This window comes from Parus major, chromosome 5 (genome assembly GCF_001522545.3).
Source record: "Parus major isolate Abel chromosome 5, Parus_major1.1, whole genome shotgun sequence".
In the NCBI taxonomy this organism is placed as follows: Eukaryota; Metazoa; Chordata; class Aves; order Passeriformes; family Paridae; genus Parus; species Parus major.
This window is the reverse complement of record NC_031774.1, coordinates 24,805,884-24,818,226: the sequence shown is the minus strand read 5'-3', so window position 1 is coordinate 24,818,226 and position 12,343 is coordinate 24,805,884. Positions and strand designations below refer to the sequence as shown.

General features: G+C 41.1%; 2 protein-coding genes across 2 annotated transcripts in view; one reads left to right on the top strand and one right to left on the bottom strand.

The window, feature by feature from the left end:
* The window catches only part of LTK (leukocyte receptor tyrosine kinase), a 51,290-nt gene that overhangs the window by 34,562 nt on the left and 4,385 nt on the right, over nucleotides 1-12,343 (top strand). Inside the window, exons 17-26 of the mRNA XM_033515222.1 lie at nucleotides 369-467; nucleotides 974-1,126; nucleotides 1,868-1,978; nucleotides 2,615-2,801; nucleotides 3,493-3,583; nucleotides 4,799-4,863; nucleotides 6,849-6,978; nucleotides 8,213-8,310; nucleotides 10,563-10,655; nucleotides 11,276-11,377. Coding sequence (XP_033371113.1) covers nucleotides 369-467; nucleotides 974-1,126; nucleotides 1,868-1,978; nucleotides 2,615-2,801; nucleotides 3,493-3,583; nucleotides 4,799-4,863; nucleotides 6,849-6,978; nucleotides 8,213-8,310; nucleotides 10,563-10,655; nucleotides 11,276-11,377 — 1,129 coding nt within the window. The remainder of the gene's footprint in view (nucleotides 1-368; nucleotides 468-973; nucleotides 1,127-1,867; nucleotides 1,979-2,614; nucleotides 2,802-3,492; nucleotides 3,584-4,798; nucleotides 4,864-6,848; nucleotides 6,979-8,212; nucleotides 8,311-10,562; nucleotides 10,656-11,275; nucleotides 11,378-12,343) is intronic.
* Nucleotides 5,140-12,343, bottom strand: part of ITPKA (inositol-trisphosphate 3-kinase A) — a 54,814-nt gene continuing 47,610 nt past the window's right edge. Inside the window, exon 9 of the transcript XR_004498023.1 lies at nucleotides 5,140-11,873. The gene's annotated coding sequence lies outside the window, so the exon portion shown is untranslated. The remainder of the gene's footprint in view (nucleotides 11,874-12,343) is intronic.

Below are 12,343 nucleotides of genomic sequence, written 5' to 3'. Positions count from 1 at the left end.
CCCTGCTCTCCACCATCTCTCTATAACTGGGGAATCAAGGTTCTAAAAGGGTTCCTGTGTGATTTAATATTTGGAAGGTGTGATGAATCACCTCTTCACCCATTCCCAAGTTACCCATAGAAAATGTTCCATCTCTTTTTTCTGTTTGAAACAAATACATTTTTGCCTTGCTGATCGGAAGAAACCTGCGTTAGATAAAGTCACTTCACTAACCTTGGTAGTGGCTGGGTCAAGTGAGGGTTTGGCATTATACGCTCCAATATCACTGGAAGGTTGCAGAGTGACCCCAGGGGATAATGGGAATGAATGCCATCCCATTTTTTGCAGCATACAGCACTGATCAGCTAGCCATACTCTTCTCTCCCCAGGGGGACATGCCTCTGATAGTGATGATATCACAGCTGGTGGGCAGGATGGCATCTCTTTTGTGAACCCCATAGGAGAGATCTTCTTGCATCCCTTGGCAGGTACGATGTGGTTCTTATTCTCATTTCTTTTCTTCCTCCTTTTTCCTTCTTCCTCTCTATTTCCTCTTTCCTCCTCCCTTTTCTCCTGTCTTTGTTTTTTTATTCATTTCATTAAAGCTTATGTCACGCTGCAGGTCAGATCTTTAGCTGTGGTCATTTCTTTAAAGATTTCCATAGTGCTCTGGGACCTTTTTTTCTCTCAACCTCTAAACCAGGAGAGACACAAGTCATCATGTTCAACTGCACTTCCTCAGTCCCCGACTTTTCCAGGTCAATTCACTTCAAGGCCTCTCTGTTTGCTTAAGGAACCAAATACCTTCTTCCCTACTGATCCCCGTCAGGCTTCTGACATGTCCACACTGTGTTGGACTATCTGCTCTCCTGCAGAGAAGGAGAGAAGTTGTAGGTACCTGCTGGGTTTTGGTTTGTTGGTTTTTTTGACCTCACCGGAACAAGAGTGGAAAAACTGAACTAAGCCCACCTGTTGTGTGTGATTCCTTGTTCAGCCATGGAGAGTCATGGTGAGGTGGAGGTTCAGATCTACCTTAACTGCAGCCACTGCCACTCAGACAACTGCAAGCGGGACCCTGACACCAACCTGCCAATCTGCCAGTGTGAGATGGGGGCTGTGCTGGCCAATGACAATGTCACCTGCACTGGTAAGTTAAGAAGTTTCAGCCTCATTGGATAAGATCTCTTTATATCATATCTCCTTCTGGCTTTTTTGATGTTCAATTCCCAAGTTACAGCTAGTGGCTCCAGTGGACAGGGTGTTGTGAGAAATGTCAGTCAAACATAGGACTGAAAATTCCTGCTGACCTTTGTTTACATGCTGAGCTGCATCTCTGCCCTCATCTCAAACATTCACCTTTGGATTAGGCAGGAGGTAAAATATCTGTAAAGAGACGTGGTGTAAATTTCCTGAATGGGCTCAGTGTATCAGATATTTAAGCATAAATACCTCTCCAGGAAAACGTACCACCTACTGCTGAGTTATTTAAGCCACAAATTGCTTCCTTCCACAGCAGTTTCCCACTGTGCCTGTCAGCTGATGCCTTGTACTCACAGTCATTTCCTCTCACAGTCTCTTGGAGCTTCAAAACATCAAGTCTGTAGAAATTTTCAGCTTATGAGTAGTGATATTACCCATTTATAGAAAAGTGAAGAATGGATAAGAAATCCGTGTTTTATCAGTTTGTGTTCTATCTTCACAATGATTTTTAAATTATTTATTACTTTTCCAACATTCAGGGCTATAGAGGGATTTGGTGTAATTTTTGTAAGATACTCTGACCATGATCTGTGTACTGTTTTCTGAAATATAAACAACCTTCAGAGGGATGCTTTACAGTAGCTCTTCTTCTTTTCTGATTAATGCACCTCTATTTTCATTCTTCCAGTGCCCCAGGGTCCTATACCAGAGGGACAGCTGCCTCTCCCCCTCCTCTTAGCTGTGGTGTCTGTGATTGTGGTGCTTGGAATGATCCTCACTTGTGGCAGCCTGTCTATCAGTAAGATAAACTTAGTTCTTATCACCCTTTGACCTGGCTTTTTCTAGTTAAATTAGACAAAAGGAGACCACCTGGCCATGTTCCACTGCTTTCAATACTTGCAGCCAAAGTGTTGTGGTCTCCCAAGTAGATTGGAAGAACAGGGAAAATGAAGTGATAGAAAACATCACCACCCACATCTGGGCACAAGCATAGTCCCAAAGGGCAAGGACTGCTCTTTCCTGGTATTTGCCACAGAGCAAAAGAGCTAGGAAAGCCTTCTTAGCAGGTGTTTCTGTAGCCAGATAATTACAACCTGTAATTAAATATATAATTCATTCAGGGAGATGGTTTGATTTTTGGGACTTGATGTCAGCAAGATGTCTTGTGGAGCTCTCTTCCACAGCCAATGCCCAAAGCAGCATGGGAAACCTAAGTTGTTCCCAGGTGATTGGGTGCCTGCAGGAATAAGACTGTTTGCATATCCAATACCAAATCACTGAAGACTGTGAAGAAGAGCACGATACTGGCAAGCCAGAGATGTTCCTGGACCATTTATAATTATGGGATTGGTGTCATTCTGTTCTGTGTGGCCAGCATTATCTGTTCAGTCCAGTTGTAGATCTTGTGCATTTTTATTCATCTCTCCATCTGCAGTTTACCATCTGAAGAAGCAGCAGTTGGAAGGATCCAGAGCACGACTGCAGAGCCCAGAATATAAACTGAGCAAAATCCGTACATCTGTCATCATGACTGACTACAACCCCAACTACTGCTTTGCAGGGAAGGCCGCCACTCTGAGCGAGCTGAAGGAGATCCCACGGAAGAACATCTCTCTGCTTCGGTGAGAGAACAAGGGCCACTGGTCTGACTGCAAAGCACCCAGCCCAAGCCAGCCAAAACACAACAGATGCGATACTTGCTATGTTCTCTAAGATAATTTGATTCCATAAAGTACTGAAGGAGAAGTGTAAGATCATGAGTCTCCTGCTCCATGTTCCCACACATAGGTATTTCACCTCTACTCTGATTGTGTTTTTATTGCACTTGCTCACTTCCAAATCTGTAGCAGGATGTCTGTTTCAGCATTTCCTATCACAAGGAAATTTCCTGTCACTAGGAGATAGTTGCTGGGCTTCTCTTCAACTCCATACCACCCAGATGATACTGATCAAAGCTACATAAACTTTAGAAAGAACAATTTGGTCATTCTTATGTCTTACACAATCTCCTGAAGATATCAGTCTGCAGCCACCTTATTCTATTATTCTCCATTTTTCTCATCTTGCTTTTGCCACACTTGATGATAGACCCTAGGACTGAGCTGGCCTGTTTCTTGCTCACAACTATCAAGGATCCAACCTCCCTTTTTTAGTGACAGTGACAGAAAATACTGATAAGCTGTTTTCAGAACCTTTGAGATGAAAACAAAACTCTGTTTTTGATTTGTCTTGGACTGGATGAAGAGAAGAGCTTGGCCAACACTGGATCCAAGGACATATAACATCTGTTCCCTGTCTTTTGTTTTCTTGCAGGGCACTAGGACATGGTGCATTTGGTGAGGTTTATGAGGGAACTGTGGTAGGCATTGCAGGGGATCCCAACCCTCTACAAGTGGCTATCAAGGTCAGTACCCACAAATTTCTTACACAATAATTATACATAAGAGCTATATTATTTTATCACTATTCCAGTTGGAAATTCATGTTGATCACATACATGATGGCGTATCCATATGTGTGATGCAAGCTTGGACACATTGCTGCATCCAGGCATTATCAGCTTTGATTTGAGTGCTTTCTCTTAAGTTTTTCACATGATGTATTTAAAAGTCTATGTTGTCTCTCACTTGATGCTGAGAGTAGTGTTTTTCTACTGTATGTGAAATTTTCAGGTAGTGTCTTGGGATTGCACAGTGTTGTGAATATATATTGCAATATCATGCTGATCTCCCATGTTATTGATGACAAGAGATGGCAGGCTGTCTTTCTCCAGAATTACTGCATTGCCTCAGGATTTGTCAATTACTCAGCCCTGAAGTTAAGGATGCTCATAGTCTGCATCTGTTATTTTATAAGCTTGTGACTCAGAACCAAATCTGCTTGTGTGAGCTCAGCTCAAAAATATAGCTTTCATTAATAAAAATAAGTTCTACTGTTATTCATCCTGTCTTTCATGTCATGAACTTCCCTGTGCCACTGTACAAATGTGGGTGAAAACCCAGGACACTAATAAGCAGTTGGAACTGCCCAACTCAGTTTCAGTATCCAGACTGGGAGAATAACCAGAGCACAGGGGCAAACAGAAGGAGATCAGCATGTTGTTCATTTGTGGTAATCCAGTTCATTGTATCAGCAGAAGATGTTATCCAAATCTGCTGGCAGGAAAGAGGGCTATAGGGGTGTGTGACACAAGTATTTAAATCAAGTGGCTGTATGTGTAATACAACATGCTGCAATGTGGGGGAGAAGGGAGGGGGAGAATAAATAACAATTTTCATTTTAAAGACCTTTCTAGGTTTGTAAGTCCCCACTTAATATTTTTCTTGATGTGTACCTGAAGCTATTTTTGTTCCAGAATTGTGCAGAGTTCAATTCACACAAAAAAAATCTTCAAGTGGGTCACTGGTTCCCTCTTGTGACTTTAACTAACAAATGGGTCACATACAGTGAAATAAACTGGGCAGTGAAAGGACGAGCCCCTGCCCTTAGGTTCTCTGAGGTGATTTACATGTTACATGCTCATTCTTTTATTTTCTTTTTTTCATTTTTTCTCTGGTGGTCACACAAATATTCTCAATTATTTGGTGGGATGGCCCTCACTGCCTTTACCTCTCAACAGACCCTGCCAGAAGTCTGCTCTGAACAAGATGAGATGGATTTCCTGATGGAAGCATTGATTATCAGGTATAGTTTAAGGGGTTTTTCTCTGATGGTGGGCAGGGGAAAAAAGAGTAATGCAGGTAATCATAGAATAATTTGTTCCCTTGCCTGTGCTCAGAAAAGAAGTTCAGTCTTATTTTTCACCAGATGGCATTTCAGTAGCATATGAGATACTACTTGTTTATCTCGAACAAGAAAACAGAGGTTCTTTTGTTGCCTGTCTCTGGTGATTTAATGCCAGTAGGCAACTTGGCTGCACACAGCAGAGGGATGGAGAAGAGAATAAGAAGGACAAGAAGGTTCATGGTTAAGATAAAAACAGTTTAATAGGTAAAGCAAAATCTGTGTGAGCAAAGCAAGCAGCGCTGAAGGATTAATTCCCTACTTCCGATGAGCAGGCATGTGTTCAGCCATCCCTGGAAAGCAGGACTCCGTCATGCACAGCAGCTACTTGGGAAGACTCTGATTGACTCTTTCCCCTTCTCCTTCTTCTTTCCCCAGCTTTTAAAGCTGAGCATGACACCATACAGTATGGGATGTCCTTTTGGTCATTTGGAGCCAGCTGTCCTGGCTATGTCCCCTCACAACCTCTTGTCCTCGCAGCCTTCTCACTGCGGGGGAGGTGTGTGTGTGAAAACCTTAATGCTGTGTAAGCACTGCTCAGCAGTAGCTAAAATATCAACGTGTTGTCAACACTGTTTGGATCACAAATACAAAATATAGCACCATATGAGCTACTGTGAGGAAAATTAACTCTATCCCACCCAAAAATCATTATAATTTAACAAAAACTTCTATTGTTTGGTTCTGCTGGTCCTGTTCAAAGGAGTAAGAAGGTACAACATTTTTGTACAAACATGTTCTGCATTTGATTTGATGTCTTTGCAAGCTTGGCAGAACCTTTATAAGGTCTTATGTCCATGACCCTCTGGCAGTGAATTATAACATCTATAAAACCTTCTTGGGAGAGATAAGAGACAGACACTCCTATTACCACCTGTACTTGAGGTATTCCAGCCTTAGAATTTACTTCATTAACAAAATCCATAATCTTAAGACAATAGTAGGATCAAGGGTAACTTTCAAATAGTGGCATAGTGGAGGTTGGTCGTAATTTGGAATTTATAAATTTTGAATTTGTGCAATGTGAAGTTTTTCTTCTCATTGTCTGGCCCAGCTCTTACTTAGAGGCTGGTTTTCTGCTATTAAAGCATGAATCTCATGACATAGTGCCGCTCCCTACAGTCTGCAAGAACTTTGGTAGCTGAACAGGAGGTAATACTGATGTATTTTCTTTAAAGAGCAATTTTAATCCATTAAGGAGTGCCTTGATTCACTTAGTAGCACGACTCTTTCTCTTCCCCAACTTCCTTTCTATTTTTAGTTCCTTTATTATCCAGGTAATCATTATCTAAGGGAAGACGCTGCTGTCTAATGACTGAGTCTCACTGTGCTTCGTGACAACCTCAGCTTCCTTTTGTTAAAAGCAGAATCACAGAAGCAGCTGCTGCACTAGGTATTAGCTGAGTCGCTCTGGCAGACTAAACACTGAACTGAGTCCCCAAACTAGACAACACTATGTCTAAAATAACCAGTGCTGAATTAAAATCCCAACCAGCCAGGACTTCGTATCACAAATGCCAGTGAAATTTGCATGCTTAAACTTCTTATCCCTCTCATATCACACTCATCGTTCAGTCAGTGTGTCCATTAAATTCTGTCTTCACAGACAGAGGGCTCTGCCTTGCTTTTAGCTTTTCATACCTTCTGTTGAAGGCTTTTCATGGGGAAAGCCAGGCATAACCCTGTTCTTGGGGCTGTCATAAGCAGAGAGGCATTTTGATATGGTTGAAGATTTTTTGGTAACCACTTGTGGTTACCAATTTTTTGGTAATCAGGGTTTGCTTCAGTCCAGATTGTCAAATCTCAAGGCACAATGAGAATGGATGGATGTTGGCCAGGTACTAATGCTGTGTTTCTCTTCCATGTGCTGTGACCTTGGCTTTCAGTAAGTTCAATCACCAAAATATCGTGCAGTGCATCGGTGTCAGCCTGCAGACGCTGCCTCGCTTCATTCTGCTGGAGCTCATGGCTGGAGGAGACATGAAGAGCTTTCTCCGGCAGAACCGACCCAGGATGGTGAGAGAACTTCTCTGAGAGGATTGTCATTGATTTTAGTATGACTGCTTTTATGTTTTTATCAGCTGGATAAAGGCACTGAAGCCAAGCTAGGCTGTGTGTGTGTCTCAGCTCCCACAGACTTGGAGATACCTGTGGCTGTTTGCAGGATGCAAGCAGGTGTCAGTGAGACAAAATCAAAGCAGGGCCAAAAATGCCAGTCTATTAGTAACTGAGAGGGTAAAATCCTGTCCTGCCATTCTAGACTTCTCTGTCAATTAGAATTTTTAGGCATTGAATCTTTTAAATACCTTTGTTTAAATGGTTTAAATTTGCCTTTGTTTAAATACCTTTAAATGCTTTGTTTTCAGTGTACCGTGATGGCACGTGAGGAGCTAAAGTTATAATCAGAATTCATAGCACTGAAGTTATAATTGGGATTCATAGCACAAAGTCCTCAGCAGGTGTGCATTGGCACCACATGGAGAGGCACAAATTTATACTGAGCCTAATTTATTTGATATATCTCAGGCTTTGATTAGCAGTATAGTGATTTCTCCTCACCCTTCCTGCGAGCAATAAAGAAGTTCCTAGAGGAAAAACTGTCAAAAATTTATCTATGGAGGACTATGTAAAGAGAGTGAAAATAAGCAGGGGTCCTGGAAGAAGTCTTCTTTATTGTTCTTATGGTCCTGAGAGTAATCACTGTTCTCCTACCAGGACAGATAAGCTGATGAGTGCTGATGTTGGTGTAAAGATGTGCACTTGTACATCTTTTCTCTCTCTCTCTCTCTCTCTCTCTCTCTCTCTCATTCTTGCATTAATTCCTGTTGGTAATTTATTGACTCACTCTTTAAAAGTGGGTGCTTTTTTTTTCCTCTTCTATCTCACCTCTTAAATCTGCTTGTCTTTTGATTTCACACAACACAGTAGGGAATAATTCTTTCCCACCCCCTTTAACAGGCTATTCACACCAGGCCATAAATCTCTTGCCAGCTTGCACTCATGTATGGTGCTCAAGAGAGGTGAAATCTCCTGAAAGTTTTTGGGATTAAATAAGAGTTTACTCATTTTCTAACACTTTGCTTTGATCTGCTTTATGTTCCTCTTTACTCCTGACTCATTTAACCATTCCTCCATCCTTGTATGTATGTCTCTCCCTTATCCTTCTTCTGTCCTTCTCTGATTATCCTCTGCCTGAATTATATTCTTCTACTGCACTATCCTTCTCTTACCATTCAATGTCCTTTTCCAGAATCAACCATCCACACTAACAATGCAGGACCTGCTGAATATAGCTAGGGATATTGCCTGCGGCTGTAAATATCTGGAAGAGAATCATTTCATCCACAGGTGAGGAGAAACAGTGTCTTCTGATGTGTCTCAAGGTGCATGAGGCTCATATGCTCTCTATTTGCAGTGGATTAGACAGAACTAATCTCCATACAAGAGACAGATTATTTCCTGTACCAATACAGACTTGTGCTCAGATGACCAGGTGGATCTCCCTGGGGTTTTTCAGGAGTTAGGCTCCACGTTGTTCTTTGCAGCCCTGGAGGGAGAGTAATGTTTTGTTCCAAGTGAGAGGGTTTAAGTACTAATTCTTGGGTGCCTGCGATGTAGACAGTTGAGATTAGCCCTGTAGTCCACTAGATGGTAGTGTCACTCTCTTTGTTGGCTGATGAGACACTAAGGTATTTATTTCCTTTCACATCTTTCTATCTTGACCTACCCCACCAGCACAAGACAGTCCATAATATTTGAGCCAAAGACCAGAGAAGGGTAGAGCAAAGATTACAGGAGATAAAAGCACTCCTCAGGCTTCCTTCCCAACTCAGTGGCTGACCTGCTTGCATGCTCTTGGGATTTGTCTCTTCAAATTCCTTTTCACTCATTTGTTGAGCAAAAAAATGTTGATCTAGAATGCTTCAAGTAAGAGCAAAATATTATAGAAAGGATAAAGGTTGTAGTTAGCCTTTAAAAACTCCTGGTTGGGTATTGAAATCTTTGTTTTTGATTAAGAATTGTTGCAGCTCATAATGTTCCTAGTGGGCAGCTGGATTCCTCACTGTGAAGTGCATGCACTTGTGTGTGAAGGAGAGGAGAGCCCTTGCACACCAGAGGGTCACACAGGCTTTAAACAAACCAAGGTGCAGCCTGGAGATGAGCAGGCAGGCAATCAACTACACGGGTACCTACGTGTGGGGCTGCACAGCAGAGATGGGAAACAGCGGGCAGGGGCTGGAGAAATCCAGGGAAACAATGGCAAAAAGCCAGGAGGCTGAGATATGGGAATATTTTATATGCCTTTGTGATTAGAACATCTGGAACAGTTTTCAGACTCCTTCATATTGCAACAATAACAAAGTTCCAGTGGAAAAGGGTTAGAGGTATCTGTCATTAAAATGAGCAGTCAGAAGGTGCAGCAAGTTTTGGCTCTTGGATCTCTTAATAACTACATGAAAGGATCAGTATTCTAATTGGAAACTTTGGAGTTAATCACTACAGCATTATCTTTTAGAATCCTTACTGTACTAGTAACAGCAGCATATGACTTTAAATAAAAAATCTCTGGGTCAGTCTTTGCACTGCTGGATCTCTAATATAAGCAACCTGTGACTGGATTCATTTTGTCTTAGCCAACAGTATAATAAATCTGAGCACTAGGAATTTCCCTCAGGTTTTGTATTAGAGTATTTGTTAGTGATATCAGCATTACTTAGGGTGGGTTGGGAAATGAAAAAGGCCTTCATTACAGATATCAGGAATTCTAGGGGTAAAAGGTAGTGTAGTGGGGTTGTAGAGAGGCCTCTACAGGGCAGGAATTGTCATCTAGGAGTCACAGCTGATAACAGAAGAGAAAGTTGAACCTGACTTCCAAATTCTCAGAGATCTTTTCAAGGTTGGCAATGGGAAGAAACATATGAGTTGCTCAAGGAGCTTATTTTTCTTGGCAGTCAACAAGACCCCCACAGTGCTAAGATTTTAATGAGTTTCTTTTCAGAATGCATATTTAAAATGAACAGAAATATTTTAGCCTTGGCCACAAAGGCATCACTTCCATTTCTCACAAGCTAAACTGGCACCCAGCTAACAGCTGCTTCCATATGGAGCTTTGATTGATTCCATGGGAGATATCCAGAAGTAACAAAGCAACAGATTACCAAATCTGGTTCCACATAACTTTTCAAGCAGCTTACTAAGGCTGTCCAACAGCATCACATCTGTAACTGATGGGGACACCGCTGAGATGTCCCTCTTTAAAAAAATAGAGCAAGAAAGAAATCTGTCATAATGTGGGTGAAGCAAAAAAGGTTGGGTCTGCTCCTCTTCTGATACTGATGCTGTTTTCTGCCTTAGTGAGAGATGGTGTGAATGGCGAAAGTTTGGCAAGTGCTGGGTAGAAGATATAATTCAAATTCAGTTTAGGAATTGTGGTTAACAAAAATAATAATGTCACTGGAATTCTTTCTTATATTAACAGGGCTTTTTTCATTTATGTAAAGATTACTCAAGACTTGCAGGACTGGGTCTAATATTTTTCTTTACTCATTTAACTACTTAAGAGTTTAGAATAAGAATTAATTTTTAGTTTTTTTTTTAAGAGATATAGCTGCAAGGAATTGTCTTTTGACCTGTACTGGAGCAGGACGAATAGCCAAAATTGGTGACTTTGGAATGGCCAGGGATATTTACAGGTAAGTGAAGGGCAATTTCAGTTCTGTGAGTAACCCGGAAATCTGTATCATTTTGACAGATTTGAACTGTTTCATGGTATGTGAAGCAGTGGAACCATCCATTAGGTGTCTGAATTTAATGAACAGTTAACTAACTTGTGTTAAGAGACTGTAAATTAACACATCTAGGCTTATGAACCAATCCACTTCAACTGTGGTCCCAGGAAACTACAAACACTTGCAGACACTAAACCAAGCATAGGCAAATTTATTAGCTACTTGATCATAAATAATCTTAAAGATCATAAATAATCTTAAATTGAAATTAAAATTAAAAACCCCTAGCAACCATAATTGTCACTTCATGATGTCAAGAAGACTTAGTGCATCAACATCCTGTGCAAAGCATTGGCAAGACTGATGTCTTTAGCTGTGCACAAGAACCGTTTCCATCTCAGTTGCAAAGAGAATATAAAATCCTACTCCAAAGCACTATTTGTGTTGATGACTTTTCCTTTTTCTCACTTGGCCCCCACTGTTACATGCAATCCCCAGCTGCTGTTACTGTGGTGATAAGATCTTTTCTGTATCAAAGCCCTTTCAGGCTGTGTGACGTTGTTTATGCATTTTATCTCTCCCAGAGCAAGTTACTACCGAAAGGGAGGAAGAGCCATGCTTCCTGTCAAGTGGATGCCACCAGAAGCTTTTCTAGAGGGAATTTTCACCTCCAAGACTGATACCTGGTAATAAATGTCTTTTAATCACTGCTGCTACTCACTGAAAAGCATCAAGAAATGCACTGCTCAAAAAAAAAAAAAAGTGTGCTCAGCAAGAACCTTAAAAAAGGTCAGAATTTCCCAGAAAAACATGAGAAGTCTTTCTATTGTATTCAGTAAAAGTATGGCTAAATAATCCAGAATAAGAATTTAAAAATCAAATGCAAATAGAGGCAATAAATATTTGCTATTCATAGATGTAGAGTATCTCACAAAGCCAATCAAGAAATAAAAAGCAAAAGCAGATTATATTCTCAGTCAGGAAGTCTCTGTTAAAAATCCAGGTAAATATCATCAAATACTTCCCTCAGCCTTCAGAATCTTCCAGTTTCTTCCAGTGGCAGGGTCTGCTTATAAACCTCGTAAATTACTCACTCTGTACTGCTCAGGATTACTCTTTTGTATATCTTTTCTTGCTGTGTATAGAATGACAGCAGATTTAATCAGAAGTCCTTGCTGGTTGCTGAGGAAACAATATTTATATATTGATTTCTCATGCAACTTGAGCTTCCTTTAAAATAAGCACCCCCTCAACAGTAGCACATTCATGCACAGGTGCTGGGGAATGGAAGCTTTCCAGTTGCTTAAGAACAGTTCTTTCTCTGAACAGTGGATCCTTCAATATGCTGTACTGAGGCATTCCCTCAAATGCCACACTGACCCAGTTTCCTGAAGTTGTTAGCGATGCCGGAAGACAAGGGATTGCTTATCAGCGCCTAACTGTGAGCAGCCAGCACTAAATATTTTGAAGGAAAGTGCTACAGTTCCTGTAATAGGCTATTATAAGTAACATGCATATACTGGAAACTACTTTGACCTTTGTAGCAAAAAGTGACTCTGAAAATTCTGACCCTGCTGATGTCCTGGCAGAACTCTGTTGTCTTCCCTGTGCCTAAGCCATACATAATTTCTAGTGGCACTATCTGACCTGTG